Below are 25,417 nucleotides of genomic sequence, written 5' to 3' on the forward strand. Positions count from 1 at the left end.
TGGTAACTCGTTAATGAAATCAGTATCAAATACTGGGAAGTTCTTGAATAAAAAAAAAGGAAAGAAAAATAAAATAAAAAAAGGAACTTATGAGGCTCAAAAAAAACCATTTACACACAAAAGGCAAAGTGCTAATTATATTCTTGATGCTACCCCTTAATGTAGAGTGCTTTTAGTGAACGTTGGTAATCAGTATCTTAAAGAACTGACATAGAAAAACAAACCTCTTTGCTTGACCAGAGGCCCCTGTAGATGAGGGACCTTTCTTCTGAGAATCCTTGTCTTTGTCTCCAGATTCAGCTTTCTTTGAACTTTCTCTGGATTCCTTCTTAGCACCATCTCCTTTAATGTTCTCCTCTTTCTTGACATCTTTTTGGTGCTCGGCCGTAACATCTTTCAGTTCATCCAGGCCATCCTTGCGGTCACTACTGTCTTCATCCTTTGCCTTGCATGCCTCCGAATCTGCAAGTTTCACATTTTTACCTGTTTCTAGGAGGTCATCCCCATCACAATCGATCGTGATGGCATCTTCAGCCTGGATTGTGACAGATACATTATCGTCCTCTGCTTCTTTCTCAGATGTGTGAGCTTCCATGTCTTCTTTGACAGCCAGTTCTGAGGTGTTCACTCCTGAATGAAGAGGTTTAGAAACGTCGTGTGTACCATCACCAGAACCTGTTATATCTAAGAGGATTTAACAGGAATAAACATGGCAAAATAAGAAGTTTAAACAAATTCAAATGCTAGCGAAGGACCTAAAGAAAACAAATCTGGTTAATAGCAAACATTTCTTTCAAAGTATAGACAAACAAGAGGACAGTCTTCATGGCAAGACAGCATAACAGATATGATGTTAATTCTCCAGGTCTCCTGACTTGAGCTTCACGATACAGTGCATCTATATCACAGCAACGCTTCAAAGTCCGAAATATTTCTGATCACTTGAAATAGGCTGCCTTTCAAATTAGGTCTTTCCTTCATCCAATCAAAAGACAGACATTCACATTTTCAGAGTTCTTCTAATAATCACAAGTCCCTGGACAGTAATTTCTTCAGAGCAGTGTCCAGTTGTCAATACAAGACATGAGATTCCAGGTGGCCAAGACAATGTAACAATCTCCTTTAATGTCCTCTCCTTTGGGTGCCAGTGTCCACTTTTCCATAGGCTGCACACAGTATTCTCAGTCTTATGCTGTAAGTTCACTAAACTTCTCCACTATAGCCGCATTGTCATACAGACAGAGGATAAGGTCTCAGGTCATCCCCAATGCATTGCAGTTCTACATTTCACCATTAAATGGCATTTTCTATTATTAAAAGCATGCTGTGTTTAAGTTCCAAAGATGATCTTTAATATATAAATTTTCAAGTATCCAACTGTTTATACAATCACAGCAGGTACCAAACACAAAACTGTCCTCCGGTGGTGGTCACAGAATTAGTTGTTCCAAAAAAATATCACATTGCCATTGTAAGGAGGTTTAGGGGAAAAAAAATAATCAGGTGCCTAATAATAAAAAACAACAACTTACCTTTCACAAAAACAAAAAATAAAATGAAAAACAGCAAAACAAGCCTCCCGCTCATTTGCTTCAAAAATCACGTTGAAATAATTGCATATAACTTATTGTAAGGATGAGTTTATCTTCTAATGTTCTTAAAAATGTGATTGGAAGAGGAAATCTGTGCAAAAAATGGTTCTTTTATATTAAATGAAAGTGAAACCTGAAGACTAACCTTTATTTTCACTTTCCTCATCTTCTGCTTCCTGGAAGAAAAGAGAAAAAAATAATTAAAAACTGAATGAACGAAAAATAAAACAAAAGTTTTTTTTTTTGTTTTTTTTATATACAACATCTTTGTACAAACTCCAGAATCCAGTCCATAATACAGTATATGGAATACTGCAACCACCACTATTTAGATTAAAGCATTCATAAAAGTGTGGGGGAGAAGCGTGCAATGACATTTTTGGAAGGTTGGCTGCAAGTTCAAAATTACAATCTTACGCGCATTAAGATCTTTAAGCCTTTGTGCCATATTACCTATTTAAATATGTTGAGGGGGTATAACGTGGTCTCTCAAGTATAAAGAGGTTTCCCTTTAAACTATATAGTTCTCAAGTTCCAACTTTGAGAAAATATGAGATATGGTAAGAACTTACCCTTGTTATCTCTATTTCTACGAAGTCCATAGGGTTCCACAGGATACCTTGGGGTATAGGTGTGACGTCAGTCGCAGGGCACCAAAAAGTTAAGCTTTCAGCCTCCCAGGATGCACTGGGTCCCCCTCCTATACCCCGCCCCCGAGCCAAGGCACCTCAGTTACGTACCAAGCCATAGGCCGGAGGAGGAGAAAGAAGAGAGAGAACAAAGATCTGGACACATACAAGAATCACATTCTCACCAGAGGGAGACGGAAAACCGGTGACCAGAGCAAAGCCCATCTGCAGCACAGGTGCGACAGGGCGGGAGTCCTGTGGAACCCTATGGACTTCGTAGAAATAGAGATAACAAGGGTAAGTTCTTACCATATCTCATATTTTCTACTTCAGGGTCCATAGGGTATCCACAGGATACCTTGGGGATGTCCCAAAGCAGTATCCTTTAAGGGTGGGGACGCTCCTGTGCTGAAAGGAGAATCCGCCGCCCGAAGGAAGCATCCTGAGAGGCGAAGGTGTCAAACCTGTAATACCTCACGAAGGTATGGACAGAGGACCACGTAGCAGCCTTGCAGATCTGGACTGCAGAGGCACCACGTCGAGCTGCCCACGAAGGACCCACAGACCTAGTGGAATGAGCCTTCACAGAAGGAGGAACCGGCAGACCTTCATGAAGATAAGCTTCAGAAATAGCCATACGGATCCAGGCTGCCAAAGTTTGCTTTGAAGCAGGCCAACCCTTTTTACGGAAGCCATAGAGGACAAACAAAGCGTCCGACTTCCTAAACGAAGAAGTGCGGTCAACATAAGCCCTTAAGGCCCGCACAACATCCAAAGAGGCCTCACCCACGGAAAGACCCGGTGAGTTAAAGGCCGGAACAACGATTTCCTCGTTAACATGAAACTGGGAAACAACTTTGGGAAGAAACTCGGGCCGAGTGCAGAGCACTGCCCTGTTCCCGTGAAAAACCAAGAAAGGGGGTCTACAAGAAAGAGCCCCTAACTCAGAAACACGTCTGGCCGAAGCAATAGTCAGAAGGAAAACAGTCTTAGCTGTTAGCCATTTAAGATCCACTGAGCCCAGTGGTTCAAACGGCGGTCCTTGGAGAGCCCTCAGGACCACAGCCAAATCCCAAGGCACCACAGGTGGAACAAAGGGCGGCTGAATGCGGACAACACCTTGCATAAAAGTGCGCACATCCGGGATTGTAGCAATCCTACGGTGAAACCAGACAGACAGGGCCGAAACCTGTACCTTCAAAGAAGCAAGGCGAAGCCCATGATCTAGTCCCGCTTGCAGGAAGGCGAGAATCCGAGACAGACGAAACTCCCGCGGTGCATAACCTCTCGGTCGATACCACTGGAAGAACGTATGCCACACGCGATGGTATATCCTCGCGGAAGACGATTTCCGAGCTCGCAACATGGTACGCACCACAGAGCTGGAAAACCCCCGGGACCTCAGCATGGCAGTCTCAACAGCCACGCCATCAAAGACAGCCGAGTCAGGTCCGGGTGACGACAAGGACCCTGAGACAAGAGGTCCGGTCGTAGCGGCAACCGCAGAGGCCTGTCCACGGACAGACCCTGAAGGTCTGAGAACCAGTGCCGTCTGGGCCACGCGGGAGCTATCAACAGGAGTGTCCCTCCTTCCTGTTTGAATTTCCGGATTACCCGTGGAAGAAGGGAGACGGGAGGGAACAGATATGCGAACCGGAACGTCCACCGGACGGACAGAGCATCCACCAGAGACGCCCCTTCGTCTCTTGTGCGAGACCCGTACACCGGCAACTTGTTGTTGTGCCGGGACGCCATGAGGTCGATCTCTGGAAGACCCCATCTGTCCACCAGTAGTTGAAAAACGTCCGGGTGCAGGGACCATTCCCCCGGATGAACGTCCTGGCGACTTAGAAAGTCAACCTCCCAATTGAGCACTCCCGAATGAAGACCGCTGTTATGGCCGGAAGATTGCGCTCCGCCCAAACCAGGATCCGAGACACCTCTACGAGAGCCGCCTGGCTTCGGGTTCCTCCTTGCCTGTTTATGTAGGCCACGGTGGTAGCGTTGTCCGACTGGACCTGTACCGGGTACCCTGGAGAAACCGATGTGCCTGCTGGAGAGCATTGAAGACCGCACGGAGTTCCAAGATAATGATTGGAAGCTCCGCTTCTGTCGGAGTCCACCTGCCCTGGAACAGATGTGGACCCGAAACTGCTCCCCAGCCCCGAAGACTGGCGTCCGTTGTCAACATGACCCAATTTGGAATCCAGAACGGACGTCCCTCGCTGAGGTGGGTCGTCTGTAACCACCAAGCAAGGGACAGGCGAACCTCCGGGGTGAACACAATCGTCTGGGACTTCAGAGACTGAGGCAGCCCGTCCACTTTGACAGGATCAGGTGCTGCAGAGGTCTGGAGTGAAACTGGGCATATTCCACCATGTCAAACACAGACACCATGGAGCCCAGTAACCTCATCGCCGAGTGTAGAGACACCTGGCGGCTGTGCAGACAACTGCGCACCCTTGACTGTAAAGCAGAGATCTTTTCCTCCGTCACGAAGATCTTTTGCTGTCCCGAGTCCAATAAGGCTCCAAGATGCAGAATCCTCCGAGACGGGATTAGAGTGGACTTCTGCCAGTTGATTAGCCAGCCGTGCCGTTGCAGCAGGGCAATGGTCAGGTCTAAGTGGCGTAACAGGAGCTCTGGAGATCCCGCCACCAATAACAGGTCGTCCAAGTACGGCAACATGCGGACTCCCTGCAGCTGCAGAGAAGCCGCCATGACCGCCATCACCTTGGTGAAAACACGTGGTGCTGTCGCCAGGCCAAAAGGTAACGCCCGAAACTGGAAGTGGTCGCTGCGGATTGCAAACCTGAGGAACTGTTGATGGCGCAAAATAATAGGGACATGCAGGTAAGCGTCCTGTATGTCCAATGACACCATGTAGTCCCCCGGTTCCAGCGCCAGAATGATGGACCGTAGGGTCTCCATCCGAAACTTCGGTACCCGCAAAGACTTGTTGAGTGCTTTGAGGTTGAGTATCGGTCGATACGACCCATTGGGTTTCTGTACCAAAAAAAAATTTGAATAGAAACACTGGCCCCTCTGGGAGAATGGAACAGGCACTATAACTCCAGCCTGGAGCATAGTGTGCAATACCTTCCGCAGCTCCGTAGCCTTGTTCCGGTCTGATGGTAGACCCGTGGTGAAGAATCGAGCCGGGGGTCTGTGCCGGAAGGAGAGGGCGTACCTGTGGGAGACCACCTCTAGAACCCAAGTGTCTGTCGTAGTGACCGACCAACACTGGGCGAACTGCAGCAGGCGGCCTCCCACCCTGGGATCCCCCAAAGGGAGGCCCGGACCGTCAGGCCGCAGTCTTGTCATCTGGCTTGGGGGCCGGACGTCTGGTACTCCATGCCTGCTTCCGGGGCTTGACCGATTTCCTAGGGCCAGCCTGACGAGGAAACGACTGTGGTTTGGGCCTGCCCTGGGCCCTAGATGACCGAAAGGACGATGGTCCAGAACCAGAAGGAGCAGCGGCCGACGGGAGACAAGCCGATTTGGCTGCCGCCAGCGTGGCCACAATCTTATCCAGATCCGGACCGAAGAGAACTTCTCCGGTAAACGGCAAGGCTTCCAGACCCTTCTTGGAATCTGCGTCCGCCTTCCAGGATCGCAGCCACAAGGTGCGACGAGCAGCTACCGCTGCTGAAGAAATTCTAGACACCAGAGTACTAATGTCTAGAGCCGCCTCGTTGATGTAAGTGGCCGAATCACGGAGATTGCCAATCAACTCCGCCTGTTCGGCCGGACAGTCGGAATCAAAAGAAGCCTCTAATGAATCCGCCCAGCGCTCCATCGCTCTGGCAACCCAGCCAATGGCCATAGCCGGCCGTGCTGCCCCCCCCGCAAGGGAATAAGCGGACTTCAGGCAGATTTCCACCTTGCGGTCCGTAGCATCCTTAAGGGAAGACATGGATGGCATCGGCAATGTGGCACTACGGACAAGACGGGTCACGTGAGAATCCACCTGTGGAGGGGATTCCCACTTAGCAAAAGAATTATCCGCGAACGGATAAGCCACCGCCAGGCGTCTCTGCGGCTGGTATCTTTTGCCAGGCTGTTTCCACGCCTCCTCTAAATGGTCCACCAACTGACCCGAAAGAGGAAAGACTGTGGCATCGCCCTTCACATCTTTGAAAAAGGCATATTTAGACTTAGCCGCTGGGGGAACTTCGTCCTCAATCACCAAGGCTGTGAGGACCGCCCGAATAAGTCCAGGAATATATACTTTGGACTTAGCATCAGCATCCTTAGTATGGAGAGGTTCCTGATCGTAAGGATCCAGGATCTCCCCATCATCAGACGTCCCTTCGTCATCCTCATAAGGAGCGGACAGAGACGCCACCGGCCGTTTATGAGGCCGCATCACAGACTCCCCTTGCAATACATCCGACAAGTGCTGTACAGAACTCACGCTGGCTCCTGAGAAACCGGGAGCGGGGAAATAGGGAGACTGTGGGGTACCACCAATTGTCGTGGGAAACCCTGCATGGGTGACGACACCACAGACTGCTGGGACAAACCCATCGGAGTAAACGCGGGCTGCGGAGCTAACTGGCCCACTAAAGCTGTTAGCGCCTGAGCAAAACAAGCCCAGGGCGGCTCCTGTACCGGTGCTGTAACCGTAAGAGGCCGCGCCATGGACAAACACTGCCGGCAAAGGCCCTCCACGCTACCCTCCCCCTCCGCTAACGGTACTTTACACGTGGTACACTGTAGCCGGAGGGGAAAATCACTTTCAGACATGATGGCACCACGTATGTGACCCCTCTCACCAATTATATATTAAATAGGCGAGAGACCACCCTGCAGCACCGCACCGCAAGGGCTTAGCAGAAAGAACAGGGACAGTAATAAAGCTGACAGTTTAGAGAAGAAAAGTTACAGGCAGCGCTAGCACAGTCACATACAATGCAAAGAAAATCAATTCCTGCACTAACAGCGCTGATCACTCAACTACACAGACACAGGGCCTGGTAGGACACAGCGCTGCATACACAGACCTGACCACAGCGGAGGAGAGGTATGCGGGGGGACCCAGACCACGATGCTTCCGTCCAGTGCTTCCAGCAGCGTTCACCATGCGTTGGAGAAGATGGCCGCTGAGGAGCAGAGAGGAGGCTGGCCTGGGGGAGGAGCGCTGACACAGGGCCAGTCAGCACAGTGCAGAGAGGGCTGTGTGCAGCGGGGGAGGCGCCGGCTGTGAGACAGGGAAGGCGCGCTCCCCTGGCATGCATTTAACCCCTGGGACGCCGCAGCGCTACTGCTCTGCTGCGGTCCGCTGTCCCAGGAGGTAGTGGAAGCGCAGGTTGGTCGCCTGGCTCCACGCTGCAGCCAGTCCCCAGGGAGCCCCCTGCCTGGGGACTTAGGACCATGTGATCAGCGGGGACCCACCGCGGGACCCCGCTGCTTACCTCTGTCCCCCTTGAATCCGGCCATGGTCCGGAACATCTGGGGTCACCGCTAGCTGTGACCCCAGATGCCCACCAGCATCCCCGGATCAGTACCGGCGTTCTGGTACCGGCGGGGTGTAGGGAAGACAGCATGGACGTCAGGACTGACTGTCCATCCAGATGTGCAGCCACAGCTGCATGAAGAAAAAGCTTCAGGGGCTCTTCTAGCCCCCACTCCAACAGGTGCACCCGACTCCGGCCGGGCACCAAACTAAACTGGGGTGCCTTGGCTCGGGGGCGGGGTATAGGAGGGGGACCCAGTGCATCCTGGGAGGCTGAAAGCTTAACTCTTTGGTGCCCTGCGACTGACGTCACACCTATACCCCAAGGTATCCTGTGGATACCCTATGGACCCTGAAGTAGAAAAAGCAACTGAATTTTATAAACTAAGAAGTATGAAGAACCACCTAATAAACAGTGGCATTTCCATATTACAAAGGATTCCCAAACCCAGTTCTCAGGACCCCAAACAGTGCATGTTTTCTCAAAGAATCACAAGTGAAATAATTAGCTCCACCTGTGGATCTTTTAAAAGAGTGTCAGTAATGGCCTGTACACAGTCAGATAAACTGCACAATTTTAACGATACCGATCATATCCTTAAAATCATACAGTTTCTGGCCCCTGCAAACTACCAAACGATGGTCGATGCGCGGGCACGAATGGTCGATGACGACCATCAACTGTCGCCCGTGCATGCAGGCCAACCTGGTCGATATCGACCAGGTTAGCCCGTTTACTATAGGGACCAGTGATCGTTAATCGCGGGTCGTTATGGGGTTAAAGCATGTGTTGGATGCTCTATAGCGATCGTTATCTGATCATGGTCCTGTATGACAGTGTGTACGCACCATAAGTAATGAATACATAGAATTTGATGGCAGACATGAACCACTTGGCCCATATAGTCTGCCCCTTTTCATGTATCCTTTAGGCAACTTCAACCCTATTTGCTCCTTACGTCTCTCTTAAGGATATTCTTATGCCTATCCCAAGCGTGTTTAAATTGTTCCACCATTTTAGCTTCAACCACATCTGATGGGAGGCTATTCCACTTATCCACTACCCTTTTCTGTGAAGTAATTTTTCCTCAAATTTCCTCTGAGCCTACCTCCCTCCAGTTTCAGTGCATGTCCTCGTGTTCTTGTACATCTCTTCCTTTGAAAAATGCTTCCCTCCTGTCCCTTGTTAAAACCCTTCATGTATTTGAAAGTTTTATCATGTCCCCCCTTTCTCTTCTCTGTTCCAAACTATACATTTTAAGATCTTTTAGTCTTTCTGGGCAAGTTCTGTGCTGTAGGCCATGCATCATTTTAGTTGCCCTTCATTGTACAGTCTCTAATGTGTCTATATCCTTCTGGAGATATGGCCTCCAGAAATGAACACAGTATTCTAGATGAGGCCATACCAATGATCTATACAGTGGCATTATAAGTTCTTTTTTCCTGCTACTGATTCCTCTCCCTATGCAACCAAGCATCAGTCTTGCTTTGGTGCATTGCTTGCCTGCCTTGAAGTCATTTGAAATGGTGACTCCTAAATCCCTTTCTTCCTCTGTATTTTCCATTCTAGTGTCCTTGATACTATATTTAGCCTTTAGGTTATCGAGACCCAAGTGCATGTTTTTGCATTTTTTGACATTAAACTGTAGTTGCCATGTTCTTGTCCATTCCCCTAGTCTGCACAGATCCTCAGTCATTTGTTTTACCCCTCCTGGTGTGTCTGCCCTGTTGCATACTTTCGTGTTATCTGCAAAAAGGCATACTTTCCCTTTAATATTATTTGCAATAACACCAACATAGATATTAAAAAGCACTGGCCCAAGTACAGATCCCTGGTGTACTCCACTGGTAACCTTTCCCTCCCGTGAATACACTCCATTTATTACAACTCTGTTTCCTATCCTGCAACCAAAAGCTTATCCATTCAACAGTCATAGAATCCAATGCCAAGCTTTCCAGTTTGTTTATCATTCTGCAATGCGGGAGTGTGTCAAAAGTCTTACTAAAGTCTAGATAAGCTACATCTACGGCCCCCCTTGATCTATTACTTTTGTCACCCAGTCAAAAAAGTCAATAAGATTTGTTTGGCATGATCTCCCCTGAGTAAATCCATGCCATTTGGGATCCTGTAAATTGTTGGATTTGAGATATTCCACCACTCTTTTAATAGGGTTTCCATTATTTTATCCACTACTGATGTAAGGCTCACTGGTCTGTAGTTACTTGCTTTTTCTTTGCTTCCACTCTTGTACAGCGGTATTACATTTGCCCTTTTCCAGTTCTCTGGAATCACTCCTGATACTAGCAACTGGTTGATTAATTCTGTTAATGGTGTTACCAGGACCCTTTTAAGCTCTTTTAGTATCCTTGGATGTATCCTATCTGGCCCCATTGCTTTATCCACTTTCAGTTTTGAGAGTTCGGTTAGGACCCTCTCTGTAAATTAAATGTCATGTACTTCATTTTTATGAATGCCTCTGCAACTTAACTGTGGCCCCTTCCCCTCTTTCTGTAGTGAATACTGAACGAAAATAATTTAGATGATCAGCTATTTCTTTGTCTCCCTCGATCATATACTCACTCTGTCTTAAGTCTTATTGTTCCTCCATTTGACTTCCTCCTTTCACTTATAAAAAAAAAAAAAAGTTTTGCTCCCTTTATCTACTGACTGGGCCATTTTCTCCTCAGCTTCTGCCTTTGCACGCCTAGTCACCTTCTTAGCCTCCTTCCTTCTGGCAAGTTACACCTCTTTGTAGTTATTATTTTGGGTCTGCTTATATTTCTTAAAAGCCATCTTTTTAAAATTTCACAATAGTTGATACTGGTTTTGTAAACCACACTGGCTTCCTTTTCCTGGTGCTTTTTCTAACCCTTTTAATACAAAGGCCTGTAGCCTTTAGTATTGCATTTTTTTTCCCCACCTCTCCTGCACCCCTTCCAAGTTCCTCCAATCTGCCACTGACTCAGTAACACATCTTTACATCTCTGCAAAGTGAGCCTTCCTAAAATCTAACACTTGTTTTTCTATGGCATGAATTGGACCCCGTCTTTATACTAAACCATACTGCTTGGTGATCACTGGATCCTAGGTTCTCACCCACATTTACATTCGATATTTTGTCACAATTTGTGAGTATCAAGTCCAGAATAGCATTTTTACGAGTGGGCTCCCTCACCAATTGTTTGAGAGATGCTCCCTGAAGGGAATTTAGAAAGTCGCCACTTCTAGAGAAACTTGCAGCAGATACCTCCCAGTTTACATCAGGTAAATTAAAGTCTCCCATGATTATGACTTCTCCTTTTAAAGCCATTCTAGTATTGTCCTGCAATACGTACTTATCCAGTTTCTGTCCAGGTGGTCTATAGATCACCCCAATGCAAACTACATTCTTGTCCACCATTTCTATAGTAACCCAATGGGCCTCAGTTGTTGCTTCAACATTTTGTATTATAGTAGTATTTATGCTGTTTTTCACATACATAGCTACTCCTCCTCCAATCCTCCCCATTCTGTCCTTTCTAAATAGAGTATAGCCTGGTATAGCTATGTCCCAGTCATGATTTTCATTACACCATGACTCTGTAATTGCTACAATATCTAGTTCATCCCTTGTCAATATTGCAAGTAGTTCAGAGATTTTATCAGCTATGCTTCTGGCAATACACCTGTGTGACCTGTCAAATGTGAACTGCGTGGGTCCCTGAGGAAAGAGTTTGAGAACCACTGCCATATCCGATCCATGAAATAAATATAAATGAAGACGGGACGGTGTTAGGAGACCGGTTAAAAGGATTAAGCTTCTCATTTAAATATAACAACTTTGTATAAAGACTACCCTTTTCTAGTCCTAAACTATATATGGGTAGACTAAATTAGCCGTGAGTCGAGTAGTGGTTTGTTCACTCTAGAGATGAGAGCAGGAATGAGAGTGAACTGCAGCCTCAGGTCTGCACAGAAGTCTGTAATTAAACAGCATTTTACACATCAACAGACTCAATACGCAGCTAATTGAATCTGCTCCATAGGTTGTAATAATATGATGCAATTATTTCTATGACACAACAGTCCAAACTGTTTCAGGATAGATTGAAGTATTTTACATATGACGATACAATAGCCATTATGTAATGTGCTAATTAATTGAAAAGTTTAGCTTTAGCTGTACAATAAAATATAAAGCTGTAGAAATAAAATAAAAAAAAAAAACACACAATAATGCAATGTGGGTAGGGACATTCAATTCTGAGCGAGTGTTGCAAAGTTCTCACATATTTAGAATATGTGGACGTTGTGTTATTTCATTTCAAAAAATGCAGTTTACTTCAAGAGCAGGCAACCAGTGGCACTCCATCTGCTGTGGAATCACACATCCTAGCCTCCCTGCTAAAGTGTTAGCATGCCATAACAAAATACCTGTGGGATGTTTAGTTCCCGGCAGCAGGAGTTCTAATCCCTTGTTTACCTGGAACACTCCCCCCTCCAAAATGTAAAAGCTTTTAAAGAGTATTTATTTTAAAATCCAAGACAGGTTTAACCATCAATATAAGCCACATCAGAAAAAGTAATTTTTTTTATTCATTTTTAAATAAAATAATTGTCTTACTATAAAACCCCTATCTGCTTTAAAGGGTGGAGTGACTGAGAATTTTTTTTTTTTTTTTGTGAGGCACATACATGTTGGTGTGATGCACAGGTGATTTTGGTTGTTTTTTTTTTTTTTCTTTTGAATGGAGGAGACTTTGCAATAATTACTTTTGTCAGTCTTTCATAATATTTCAAGGGCATGACATGTCTGAGCATTCCAAGAAAGTTTGGGAGTAATTCAAGTCAGTGTGAAATAAATAGCGCCGGGAAGGAGCTCCCGGAGCTATTCAATTCACCGCAATATTTACTCCGACGGGAGGGAGTTAAGACTTGAGATCCGGCATTCTCAGACTAAACTTGGGTGTTTAGTCACTAGAACCGGCATTCTCCGACTTAACTCCTTCCCATCAGAGTAAATATAGCGGTGAATTGCATTGCACCCCCCGTTTGTGGTCTAAATACGGTCAAGTTAATAAATTGGTGATATTAGAATAAGCAACTGTGTAGGTTTCTTTGGTATTAATTCTATATGGACAAACCTGCATAAGGTTTGCCAGCATGGTACAGCGTTTTAGTACGAAGGAGAGTTACTCATGAGAATTGCTCAAGGAGAGTGCTCAGACCTATATTTATGACCAGGCAGGTCAATAGTGAAGTTTCCTGCAGAGCAAATTACTATTTCTCCATTCCCCGCACACTTCATTCAAAATTAACTCTCTTGAATGATGTATAACATTTGCAGAAATTCCACTGCCACCAATTTAAAGTGAATCATATATAAAAGCAAAAATATTAAGACTTGCCTGCACTACACAAAAAGGTGTGTGAAAGCAAACCAAACTAACATTACACAGACTATTATACTTTTCTGACCATTAGCTATGGAGAGAATAATCTTAAAGTTACTATGAAACATGTACATCACATCTCACGATTCACCCTGCGATTTGTGTGAGGTGAACTTTTTAATTTAATTGTGTGAGAGGTATAGACTTTATATTGCTAAAATATAATGTGATGTCCACAGAATAGTAACACATGAGGTCACAAAGCAAATTTGCTCCTAATTTAAGTCCCCACAATGCGTGATAAAGTGAAATAAAATACAGAGGGGATGGCAGTTTATATAAACCTTAGCAAGTACACCCACACATCAATGATATAACTTATCCAAACAAAACAATTCCAAAAACACAGACGCTATTACTTGCAAGTGGAATAAATTTAGCCAATGTAACAGAATGACTACTACTTACATCTGGAACAACATCATGATCAGAAAATGTTTGAACATCTTGATTATCATCCTAAAAAAGGAAAAAACATTAAATGGAAGTAATGCAAGTTATCAAAAGATCAAGGAAAAGATTTGTTTTAGGAGCTTATCTGAATACATTTTAAATTTAACCATATTTTAGTGCTGCTACCAGCCAGCATTTGAACAGAATAAGTTATAACAATGACACGTCATACGTACATTTGACATTCCATGGTTTTTACTGTGTTCAGACAGGCCAAGGTTTTCTACAAGGTACTGGATGGCACAGTAGTTAGACAATTGATAACTCCCACAGCCCAAAAAACATACTGCTGGGTTGCCTTCTGATGAAATTAGTCTTTGGGTTTGTGTGGTAAAGAACAGACTAAGTTCCATTGTGCCAGGGACAGCTGTGGATGGTTAAATATTCTCTGTACACTTTTCATAATACATAGATGCTACATAAATAAGGGGGACCTCAATGCACTCAAAAGAACGTGTGTAAAATATCTGAAGACATCTTCAAAGGAACATTTGGCACATCACAGAATAACACTAAGCACTAATCAGGTAGTATTACACGGTGACCAAATACAAATATTTTTACTAGCATTAACTTCTCTGCAACAAGTATTTTAAGCTACATTTCTATAGATTAAGCATACAGTAGATTTAAAAAATAAATAAATAAAAACTAGCTCAAACCTTTTTTCACATTTGAAATAAAAGTAACTACACTTTGCTGCTCAAAAAGCCAATTTTGTTTTCAACCCAAATTGGGGCCTTCAAAAGTAGCAAGCAGCAAAAGACATGTAAAAAACTATGGCGCTCACTGGCGTGCTAAGACTATGTAGCAGGATGGGTAGTTTGTTTTTTTTATGCTTCAGCAGAAAAAAAAAAAAAGTACAGGGCTTACCTAGAAGTGGGCATGGCTTACCTGTTAGACTAGAGAGCAATATAGACAAAATAAAGAATAAAGAATAAAGGTTTGTCTGCCTAGGTCAGGCCTGACATAGGACAAGTGCAAGATACTATTTGGAAAACAAACTTAACACTTTAAAGAAAAAAATAGTGCATTTTCAGCCAGTGTTATCTTTTTATACCCACACATTTAAGACACATTCTTGCATGACTGATATGCAAAACTAAGGCTCAGATTGGCAAAGTAGAAGTCTTTGCTCTAGACGACTAGGCACAATATACTAGCAGTTTAAAACACACAGTGCTCTACGTGTGAAGATCCTCCTCAGTCACAACCAACATACATTTCATATTCTCATTGAAATACTTTCAGGTAATAATCCAGCACTATATATACACAGCCATGGCCAAAAGTTTTGAGAATGACAAGCATTGGTTCTCACAAAGTTTGCGGCTTCAGTGTTTTTAGACCTTTTGTCAGATGTTACTATGGTATACTAAATTAAAATTACAAGCATTTCATAAGAATCAAAGGCTTTTATTGACAATTACATTAAGTTATGCAGAGTCAATATTTGCAGTGTTGACCCTTCTTTTTCAAGACCTCTGCAATTCACCCTGGCATGCTGTTAGCGAACTTCTGGGCCACATACTGACTGATGGCATTCTTGCCTAAACAATGCTTGGAGTTTGTCAGAATTTGTGGGTTTTTGTCTGTCCACCCACCTCTTGAGGATTGACCACAAGTTCTCAATGGGATTAAGGTCTGGAGACATTCCTGACAATGGACCCAAAATTTCGAAGTTTTGTTCCCCAAGCTACTTCGTTACCACTTTTGCCTTATGGCAAGGTGCGCCATCATGCTGGAAAAGGCATTGTTAGTCACCAAAACTGTTCTTGGATGGTTGGGAGAAGTTGCTCTTTGAGGATGTTTTGGTACCATTCTTTATTCATGGCTGTGTTCTTAGGCAAAATTGTGAGTGAGCCCACTCCCTAGGCTGAGAAGCAACCCCACACATGAACGGTCTCAGGATGCTTTACTGTAGGCATGCCACAGGACTCATGGTAGCGCTCACCTTTCTTCTTCGGTCAAGCATTTTTCCAGATGCCCCAAACAATCTGAAAGGGGATTCAGAGAAAATAACTTTACCCCAGTCCTCAGCAGTCCAATCCCTGTACCTTCTGCAGAATATCAATTTGTCCCTAATGTTTTTCCTAGAGAAGTGGCTTCTTTGCTTCCCCTTCTTGAACCTGGTCTTAGTCCTGTGTCATGCCAATAGTAAAGCATCCAGAGATCATTGTAGAGGTCTCTAAAAAGAAGGGTCAACACTGCAAATATTGACTCTGTATAAACTTAATGCAATTGTCAATAAAAGCCTTTGACACTTATGAAATGCTTGTAAGTTTACTTTAGTAAACCATAGTAACATCTGACAAAAAGGTCTAAAAACACTGAAGCAGCAAACTTTGTGAAAATCAATACTTGCGTCACTCAAACTTTTGGCCATGGCTGTACATACATAAAATATGTATTTGACTGATGTATGTTTTAGTAATCCATAGAACTGAAAATTGAGAGAAGGGCAAGTGAAAGTTGAAATCACAAGATTTGTGAAAAAGACACTATAATAAGTGATGTATGTAAACAATAGGTCAGCACAGTATCAAGGGTTTCTTTAAATATTCACTGGTCAAATAAGTAAACAAAAAAAAAAAAAAAACACATGAAAGCAAGTGCTTTAGGGATACATTCACTGTATCTGCCATGTGCTTCACTTTTATAAACACAATCTTCTGTTCTACACGTCAGAGGATATTCGAACGCTATAAATGCAGTGTTTTGATGATATAACAATGGTGCGAACTGCACTTGTAACCTGTATTTAATGAATCTTTATGAGTTTTAAATAATCTGAAAAAAATATGGAACGGGGGGGGGGGGGGGGGGGGGTGTCGGGGGTAATTGGTGATCCAACCCCAAAATAGTAAGCCACTGCGTTAGACAAAGAAGAAGAAGAAATTAGGTTAAGAGAAATTGGAATTTTGGGTCCATTCTCCAACCCAGACAAAGTCAGCACGTGCGCGTGTATATCTATCTATCTTGATATACAATGTCAAAAGTGATCACCTTTTAATGGGGGGGAAAAAAAAAAAGTAATTTTTACTGTTAGGGGGGTGCTTTTAGGCTCATTGTTATTAGATCTAGTGTATTTCTATTTGCTGTATAACATATTACAAGGTGAAGAGAACCAGGTATGTACTAATATATGTACAATTTCAACCACATACATGAAAAATCCTAACGGGGACTTTAAAATGTAGACAGGAAATATTAACAAAGTCTTAGCACATGAGCTTCCAAATGGGTGGTCACAAAAAAAACAAACAAACAAAAAAAAAAAAAGAAGTTCTTCCTATAGGTGGCAAACAAAATTAGTTTCATACTTTTAGAAGGGTTTTTGAATAAATGTGTAAAACTTCAGTCCAATATGTAAACTGAAAATGTCACCACTGCATATATATTATCTGATGCCTTCTACACTTACACTGGAACAGAGAAACTGATGTGTCCACATACATTTATTCTCCGTGCGCTACACAAGGCGGGAGCTCTATGTGACTCTGTAGCGTAGAGCGCCTTTTCGTGCGACTGCAGGTGTGTCTGCATGTGAAACGCCACATTAGTGTCAGCGGCTGTAACACGAACGTAGTGTTTTGAATGCAGATACACCCGCAGTTGCTCACAGAACATAGGCATGCTGCATATCATTTTAATCAGCAGAAGCGTTTTTGTGGTAACTATTTGCATCGCTGTGCAAATAAGACATTTGAAGGTAAAAAGATACTCAGCGCTACAGAGTCACCACGTCATGGAACGACTAGAAGGGCTGTTTAGCGGGCAATGAGGCTAGATGAGGACACATCCTGAATATAAACGGTCCCAAATGTATCAGAAATGGATGTTGGTCCACAACGCATTTCATTAATCTGTGTGGTCTTAAACAGGGAGGTGTACATTTTACTGCCCATACTACTACTTTACACTATTCTTTCCATGTAACCCTTTAATAAATGGCATGACCTTTTCATCTATACATAATCACATTACATGTGTGCTATAATTCATATATATTTTATGGCAAGTTTACTCAGCATCACGTCTTTTCCATTCTGTGAAGTACAGACATTTTATTAAGCTATAAAGTTAAAATCTGTAGAATGATACACTGTTAAGCTCCCAAAGTATTACAATGTTTTTTCTACAATTGCCATGTATAAGCAGCTCAGTGGAGAATAAGTAATGAACAGGCTGGTTTTGCCTTATATAACAAAAACAAGGCAACAATTGACAATTTTGACTTAAATCGCTGTTCCATATATTTCATCCATGTCTGTTGCAAGAAAAAAAAACAAACCCACAAATGAGAAATTAGTGATTTGTAAACCCGTTCCCCATTTAAGTTTATCATATATACGTTGAAAATCGACTAAGACAGCAATTGGTAGCAGCAAAAGAGATTATGTACGTAAATTGAGTTGTTGGAGAGCTCCGGAAAGTGAAAGTGAACCAATTTGAGTAAGAAGGATCAAGAACAGCAGTATTTGAGAATAGCCACAAATGTGGTTTCAAAAAAGCTTTCAAAATTAAAAACTTGTCCACTGATTTTCAGCCTTAAATGATAACTATATTTAAAGCAGTAATCCCACAATGGAAGTCCTTTAATTAACATGTAAATTACCTTATCTAAGCATCTCACTCTGTAGGGTAGACAATGGGAGAATATCAGGGAGGGGGGGGGGCGGATATCTTTCAGTGCAGACCGAGCCAAGAGGGGCATTCCAAAGCCTCTCTGCTCAAAGTAGCTGGCTGCCATAGTAGGCACAAAAAGCAAGGACAATTAATAACATCTCTTCGTCTTATAGGATTACTGCTTTAACTCAAATCATAAACCTGCATTCCTTTTATGTTAATTAAATCAAAGCACCAGTCCATTTTAAAACCCAATTTGTAGCTAACAAATAAAAGACACTGCATTGTGATTTGAATGGAACCACTCATCATACTTGGTTTTGAGGCTCTCTCTCAGTGTCCTCGTCTGGATGGGTAAGCTTTGATTCACTGCTCTTCTCTCCTTCAGTGGATAGCACTGTGACAGACTTAGAACTTTCTTCATCATTCTCCTCAGAATCCTTTACGTCATCACTACCATCTTGATCACTTACATCTTGAGACTCCAGCTCATTGTCCTTTTTTGAAAGAGGCAAACAATGTGAATCTTTAGAGCTCTGGGAAAAGCTTACCCATTTACTGAAAGAGGGTTATTTAATTTGTTTGCCAACTTATTATACAACTGTATGAAGTTGAAAAAGAGGTAGCCTCTGGAGCTGCACAAGTTGCTCAGCATCTCTTATGGAAAGAGAATTCAACCAGGTAACCATACATGATCTCTTTGGCTTTTTCACTAGGTTTGTTCCAACCATAATTCAGGGGCCGTATTCAATTAGAAGCTAAAAGCCAAGATCCGCGAAAAAGTATCGCCGATTGCAATTTTCGCCTATTGGAACTTATCTCCGTATTCAACTTATCTCCGTATTTCGCCTATTGGAACTTATCTCCGTATTCAATTCCACCCGCTTTTCGCGTACGCGGAAAGTCAATGCAATGTAATAGGCGAAAAAGATTGAAGAGCTGGTGAAAAGAAGTGCAAAATTGGGGTGCAAAGGTGGGGAAACCACTCAACGCCCTTGGGACAGCGCCCCAAAGGACTACTGCGTCAAAAAATTCTAGGAAAAAAAAAAGCAAAGAACACCCCAAAGAAAAGCACAAAGTGGGGGGGACATTAGCAAACTAGCAAAATAAGGTTCTGGGGGTGCTCTAAGAAGGGGCCAAGTGTTTTTGGGATTGCAGGTGCTTGTATGAGGGTGAAATTTAACTTATTAAAACTGCACTTTACAGACATTAAAATATGCTAACACCCATTTTCAGGTATCCCAAATTTGACAGGACTACTTTACCCACCAAAATACTGCTTTATGCCATTCTTAACCACTTGTGCAAATACGCTAATTACAAACAATTGTGCCAACTTAAGTACCCCAAACTGTTTTATTAGGGCTAATTGGCCACTACTACATTGATCCCCTGTGTTTCTGCATCTTTTGGGGAGTTTGGGCTGATTTCCCCGATTGTAACACCACTTTCCGCCTGTTCTGACTTCGTGTCGCCGTTTTTGCGTCTTTTGGAATTGAATAGGTAGAATAGTGGGTACGTGCACAATAAGTTTTCACTGCTAAAATACGCGATGTAAGCGAAAAGTCCGGCATGCGAAACTTAATTGCAAGTGCAAAACTAATTGAATACCGCCCTATGTTGGGAAGAGTTATACGGGGGTACACACTTAAATTGGTCGGTTGCTCCTCGGAACTTTAACGATGTAGGAAGCGATGCACACCAATGATATTGTGCATACACACTTACCAACCAGCCGCACTGTGTCTGTTCAGAATAACCCATTTAAATATGCCCGTCCAGGTTTGATGAAGTTATCAAAGTTTCCTCCGGCAAACAGTGTGCGGCCGTTTGGTTGTCCACACACACAAGATGTGGACGACATACCTGCACGTTCTATAAATCGCATCTGCAGAGCAGCTCAGCTGGGACAATATATCATTCATCAACTGTGCGGGTGATATTATATATCTATCTATATAAGTCTAGTGTACCCAGCTTTAGAGACCTTAAGAACTGTTTAATGCATAATGACCACCATCTTCCTCACTTGCAAAATTAAAGATTGGACATCTGCAATGTGGCTCTGCACACATACATTCAACAGGGCCATATCAGAAATATCTAGTCATTAATTTCTCAACAAAAAAAAAAGTGATCTAGTCCTCATCTGAGCTCATTGCTTTTCTCACTGTACACCACTTCTCTTTGGAATTTATTCAGCCTCCAATACCACCTCTACAACAGTTACACAAGATAATACTGAATGGTAGAGACCCTGGGTGGATAATACTGAATGGTAGAGACCCTGGGTGGAGAGGTAGATTTGGGTGTAACTAACTATCCCTGCCACCTACACATGGATGGCCAAAAATCATCTTCCATCCTACTAGAGACCTTACCTCCTCTAAAACACTGTCAAACACCACCAATTACTTCTGCTTCGGTAACATACTTTTAGTTTATTGTTGAAATACAGTCCACCACGATTTTAGAAATATTGCCATTATACCATAAAACCCTTTATCCAAAAGCTTACTGAAAAGTCTTAAACTATTCTATTTTCACCCACCTTTACTACAGCAAGCTCCTCTCATCTGGAAGTCCCTTCCACCGATATAACCACTTTAATCGGTCTTAAATTCAAGAGTAAGACTGTTGTAAGACTCCTCACTCCATGGGGGCAATTCAATGCGATGTTGAATAACCCCGGGAAGTAGTTCCCTAAGCTTTTCAATTCACCAGTTAGTCTGACTAAAGGCTTTCTTCTCTCACGCTCCTGAGGGTGCGACCACAAATCCAGCTAAAGTGCCAGTCGTGATGCTGTTTCTCAGCTTAGTACGGTGCTAACAGCCTCGCAGCCAGCACTTCAGTTGGAGAATGCCGGTTAGCGCGACTTAACACCCAGCTTTATGTGTGCTAACCGGCATGCTCAGACTTAAGTTGTTTTAGTTGGACTTAACAGCTTGGTGTATTTAATAGCTCCGGGACCTCCTTCCCGGGGCTATTCAGCATCACGCTTAACTGAATCGCCCTCCATATTTGCTACACCACTGTGAACATCTATAGGCTAGCACCCCGTGTCCTCTAGAATACTACCACTCACTCTTACCAACAAAGCCCTCAATACCACAACCTCTATACATCTCATTTCTCAAAATAGTTTTGCCCTCTTAAATCTACATATTACCTGCACCTCACCTACTATAACAACCTCGTACTCCTCCCTACAATATTGTCCTACTTCCCCTTTATAGATTTCCCTAACATAGCCCTACTACAAATGCTGTCTGGAAATAAAACTTTTGTTGTATCACCAATATCTGCATGCTGCCAGGGAATGGACGGCAACAAATGGCCCAAACTTGAGGCTCATACACACTAGACGATAAAGTGGACAATAACGATATTGTGATCATTCAAGATCGTCCAGTATGTATGCACAATATAGTTAACGATGTGCGTTCCTGCAGATAGTTAATGATGTCTTCCATCGCTTGAACTTGCAGGCCAATCTGATTAAATAGATTCTGCAAGCTCGGGAACGTGGCTGGGTGACGTCACTGAACGATATAGTTAACGATATAGTTCAGTGTGCATGCTAAAATAGTTTGCCCGGGAGAGCCCAGGACTTCAAGGGATAACAGTAGACAATACCCCTCATGGAGCATATAGTCTAGTGTATATGAGCCATTAGGGGCATGGCTCTCTCTAGTTAATGCAGTTGCTGCTCATGAGAAATATCTATACATGGCTAGAAAAGCAGAGAAAAAGTATTTTGGCATCTGGGCAAGATGGCTAGATTCCCCTATAATCGCCAATTGGGGAAACACACTGGTTCTAATTTGTCTATAGCCTACGGTGTAATGGAGCATACACGCTGTCAGATGAACGATTTGACCAACGCTTTGAACGATTTTGCAAACGATTTGGAACAATTTGAACTACAAACTATTTTTGACTACATTAAAATGACTGAAACCGTGAAAACCTGACTGCAAACACATCAGATGTCAGAAATCGTTATCTGACCATCGGGAACGCACATCGTTCAAACATGTCAGATTTTCCTTCAGCTATGAACGATTTTTTAAATAGTTATCGTTCAGATCTGAAGAAATTTTGACCGGGTGTATGCACCATAAGATAAGTAGGAATATGTTTTTTCTTTGTGTATTGAAATACTATATAAATGTTTTCCAGCTAGACGCTTCCATTTTGTACTGTAGTTTTAAGCCACACTTTTCTGCCTTTACGTATATATTTGGATCCAAACTGTTTTTACTAACGTACCATCTTAAAATTGCTTGGCTGTGTAATTAAGTATTGAACCCACACATGTAACAATTTGTATTCTTATGCATACCAAACTGTTTATTATGTTTCAGTAATATGACAGTTTTGTTTTTTTTGTATTTTTTCTGTATGAAGAAAAAAATATATATATATTATACCCTACCCTACTCCCACTTAAACCATCCACACTGATGCACCCTCACAACCCGTCCCAATCTATGAGCCGAACTCATTTCAGTTGTGTCATCTTCCAGCTAAAAAGTTTAATGAGCAGGACCCTCTCCATCTTTCAAGTCCCTGTTGAAGTGACAAATTTGAGTTGTGTTTGTATTAAATTGGTAGGGTATGATGACTAATTCTTTGCTAAACAAATAATTTCAGATGTGTTATTGTATCAGAAGTATTTTAATATAGTTTTAGATTCAAATTTGTATGGTGCTTTTTAGCTAGAGTGCCTCCTTGGTGATTGAGGTAGGTCACTGTCGTGGCATTGTTTGACTGTACTTGTACTGGCCTGAAGAATATCCTGAGCAAAAGTGAGCTCTGTAGATGGCTCGGAGTTCCAGGACATTGATTGGCAAGACCGCCTCGGCTGGAGCCCAGCGGCCCTGGAAGGAGTGCTGGCGGGTCACTGCGCCCCACCCGCGGAGGCTTGCGTCCGTGATTAGGAGTACCCAGTCCGGGGTCCAAAAGGGGCATCCCTTGATCAAGTGGGACATCTGGAGCCACCAGGCCAGGGATAGGCGAACCTCCGGGGAGAGGCTCATCGGCTGGCATCTGAGCAGATGGGGTAGCCAGTTCCACTTGAAGAGGATCAGGTGTTGTAGGGGCCTGGAGTGAAACTGAGCGAACGCCACCATGTCGAAGGTGGACACCATGGATCCCAGGGACCGCATTGCAGAGTAAATTAACACTGGGCGACGGTGTAGTAGTCTGCGCACCCGGTGCTGTAATATATGGGAGCAGTCTGATCTCTTGACGACAAAAGATAGGCCTCCATAACTGCCATGATCTTGGTCAAAGACCCGAGGCACCATTGAAAGGCCAAAAGGCAGAGACTGAAATTGGTAATGTTGCTGTAGTATAGCAAACTGGAGATATTGTTGATGAGAAGGCACTATAGGTACATGTAGCTAAGCGCCCTGAATGTCCAGAGACAGCATTAAGTCTCCAGGATCCATAGCCAGTATAATAGAACTGAGAGTTTCCATACGAAACCTGGACACCCTGATAAACTTGCTCAGAGACTTGAGGTTGAGGATAGGCCGATGAGACCCGTTGGGCTTCTGAACTAAGAAAAAGGGTAGAATAGCCCTTCCCTTGCTGTTTGGAGGTGACTGGGATTATTACTCTTGAGAGCAGTATGGACTGAATGGCCTTTTGGAGCAGCATGGCTTTGCTTGGGTCCGACGGAGGGCCTGTGCAAAAGGACTGCTTTGGGGGGTGGGGTTGTCGCCTCAGGAAGTAGAGGGCATTACCATTGGAGACCACATCTCTTACCATGGAATCTGTGGTGGTCGGACGCCAGAACTGAGCGAATTGAAGTTGGCCTCCCACCCACCGGGAGAAGCCCATCCTGTCAGGCTGAAGGTTTGTCCTCACATTTGGTAGGTGGACATCTATTACCCCAGGTCTATTTGGTCCTAAGCTTGGAGGCCTTAGCTGATGCCTTGAAAAGGACTGACCTTTAGCTTTTCCTTGACGAAAGGACCAAAAGGATTATGTCCGAGGCTTCGCATTATATGCCGAAGGCAGGAACGTAGTCTTGGAAGCTGCCTAGGTAGTCACAATTTTGTCCAATTCTGGGCCAAACAGGATATCCCCCGAATAAGGCAGACTCCAAAGCCTTTTTAGAGCCCGCATCTACCCTCCATGAGCGGAGCCAAACAATACGCTGGGCTACTACAGAAGTGGCAGATGCCTTGGAGGCTAGGAGAGCCGTATCCATAGCTGCTTCACCAAAATAGGAGGCGCATCTCTAATGCAAGATACGTAGGACAGCTGTTGCCTCCAAGCATCAGAGGGAAATGTCTCTTCTAGGGCCTCTGTCCAACACTCAAAGGCCTTACCCACCCACGCCGTAGCTGGATGAGTAACAGCTCCTCTAAGAGAGTATATAGATTTTAAACAAGCTTCTATCCATAGTCTCATTCAAGGAGGCTGCAGTATGGATAGGTAAGGTAGCATTTTTGACCAGACGTGTCATGTGGGAATCCATTGCTGGGGGAACTTCCCATTTAGGAGCTCATTCAGACCTGCTCGCTAGCAAGCGGCCGCTCGTTGCAGACGATATTTGCTAATGTGCACATGCGTGTAGTTGGCAGTGTGCGTGCGCAAACTAGCACGAGCAATCGGAAAGTGCTCGCCCTGCAAAGACAGCCCAGTGGAATGAGTGACAGGAGAGGCAGTTTGTGGGTGGTAACGGGCAGGAGTTGCGGACGCAGGCGTCTGTTTTTACGCCGCTTCTGGGGCGTGCATAATTAACAGGCAGCATCAAAGTACACATCTCCTGGATGAATATTACACTGAAGTGCTCGCAGTAGGGTAGAGTCAACCGCAAGCAATGCGGTCAGATTCGATGAAACGCGATGTACTGATGGTTGTATATACTTCCTGGAGATTACATACGCTAGTGGGCGGCTAAAGATAGGCTGGTGGGAGTCTATAAAACACAAACTGATCCCTCACCAAGACATAGTGGGCGTGCTTCTGCCTTGCTGTGCGAACAGCTGCATTGAAATCACTTAGCTGAATTTCCATACGCTTTGAGCGAGCGGCCTCATCTAGCGAGCGCATCTGAATGAGCTCCTTAGTGCAAATCAGTAAAGGGAAGATGGTAAAAGGAATGTTTAGGCAGCTGAAATCTTTTACTGGGCATATTCCATGCCTCGCTCATATGAACACACAGCTGATCAGAGTAAGGAAACTCTAAACAACAAAAGGTAGTT

At 43.8% G+C, this 25,417-nt stretch overlaps 1 protein-coding gene across 10 annotated transcripts in view; it reads right to left on the reverse strand.

Annotated features, from left to right (window-relative positions):
* SLTM (SAFB like transcription modulator) overlaps nucleotides 1-25,417 on the reverse strand; it is a 125,707-nt gene that overhangs the window by 28,445 nt on the left and 71,845 nt on the right. For 8 of the 10 annotated variants that reach the window (XM_088445320.1, XM_088445312.1, XM_088445335.1 and 5 more), the window contains 4 exons: nucleotides 18,509-18,691; nucleotides 13,521-13,571; nucleotides 1,738-1,768; nucleotides 225-684 (listed from right to left, as the gene is read on the reverse strand). In XM_088445320.1, coding sequence (XP_088301446.1) covers nucleotides 225-684; nucleotides 1,738-1,768; nucleotides 13,521-13,571; nucleotides 18,509-18,691 — 725 coding nt within the window. The remainder of the gene's footprint in view (nucleotides 1-224; nucleotides 685-1,737; nucleotides 1,769-13,520; nucleotides 13,572-18,508; nucleotides 18,692-25,417) is intronic. The other 2 variants (XM_088445304.1, XM_088445327.1) reach the window with 2 other exon arrangements.

Source organism: Taudactylus pleione, unplaced genomic scaffold, assembly GCF_031769625.1.
Source record: "Taudactylus pleione unplaced genomic scaffold, aTauple2 ptg000019l, whole genome shotgun sequence".
Taxonomy (NCBI): Eukaryota; Metazoa; Chordata; class Amphibia; order Anura; family Myobatrachidae; genus Taudactylus; species Taudactylus pleione.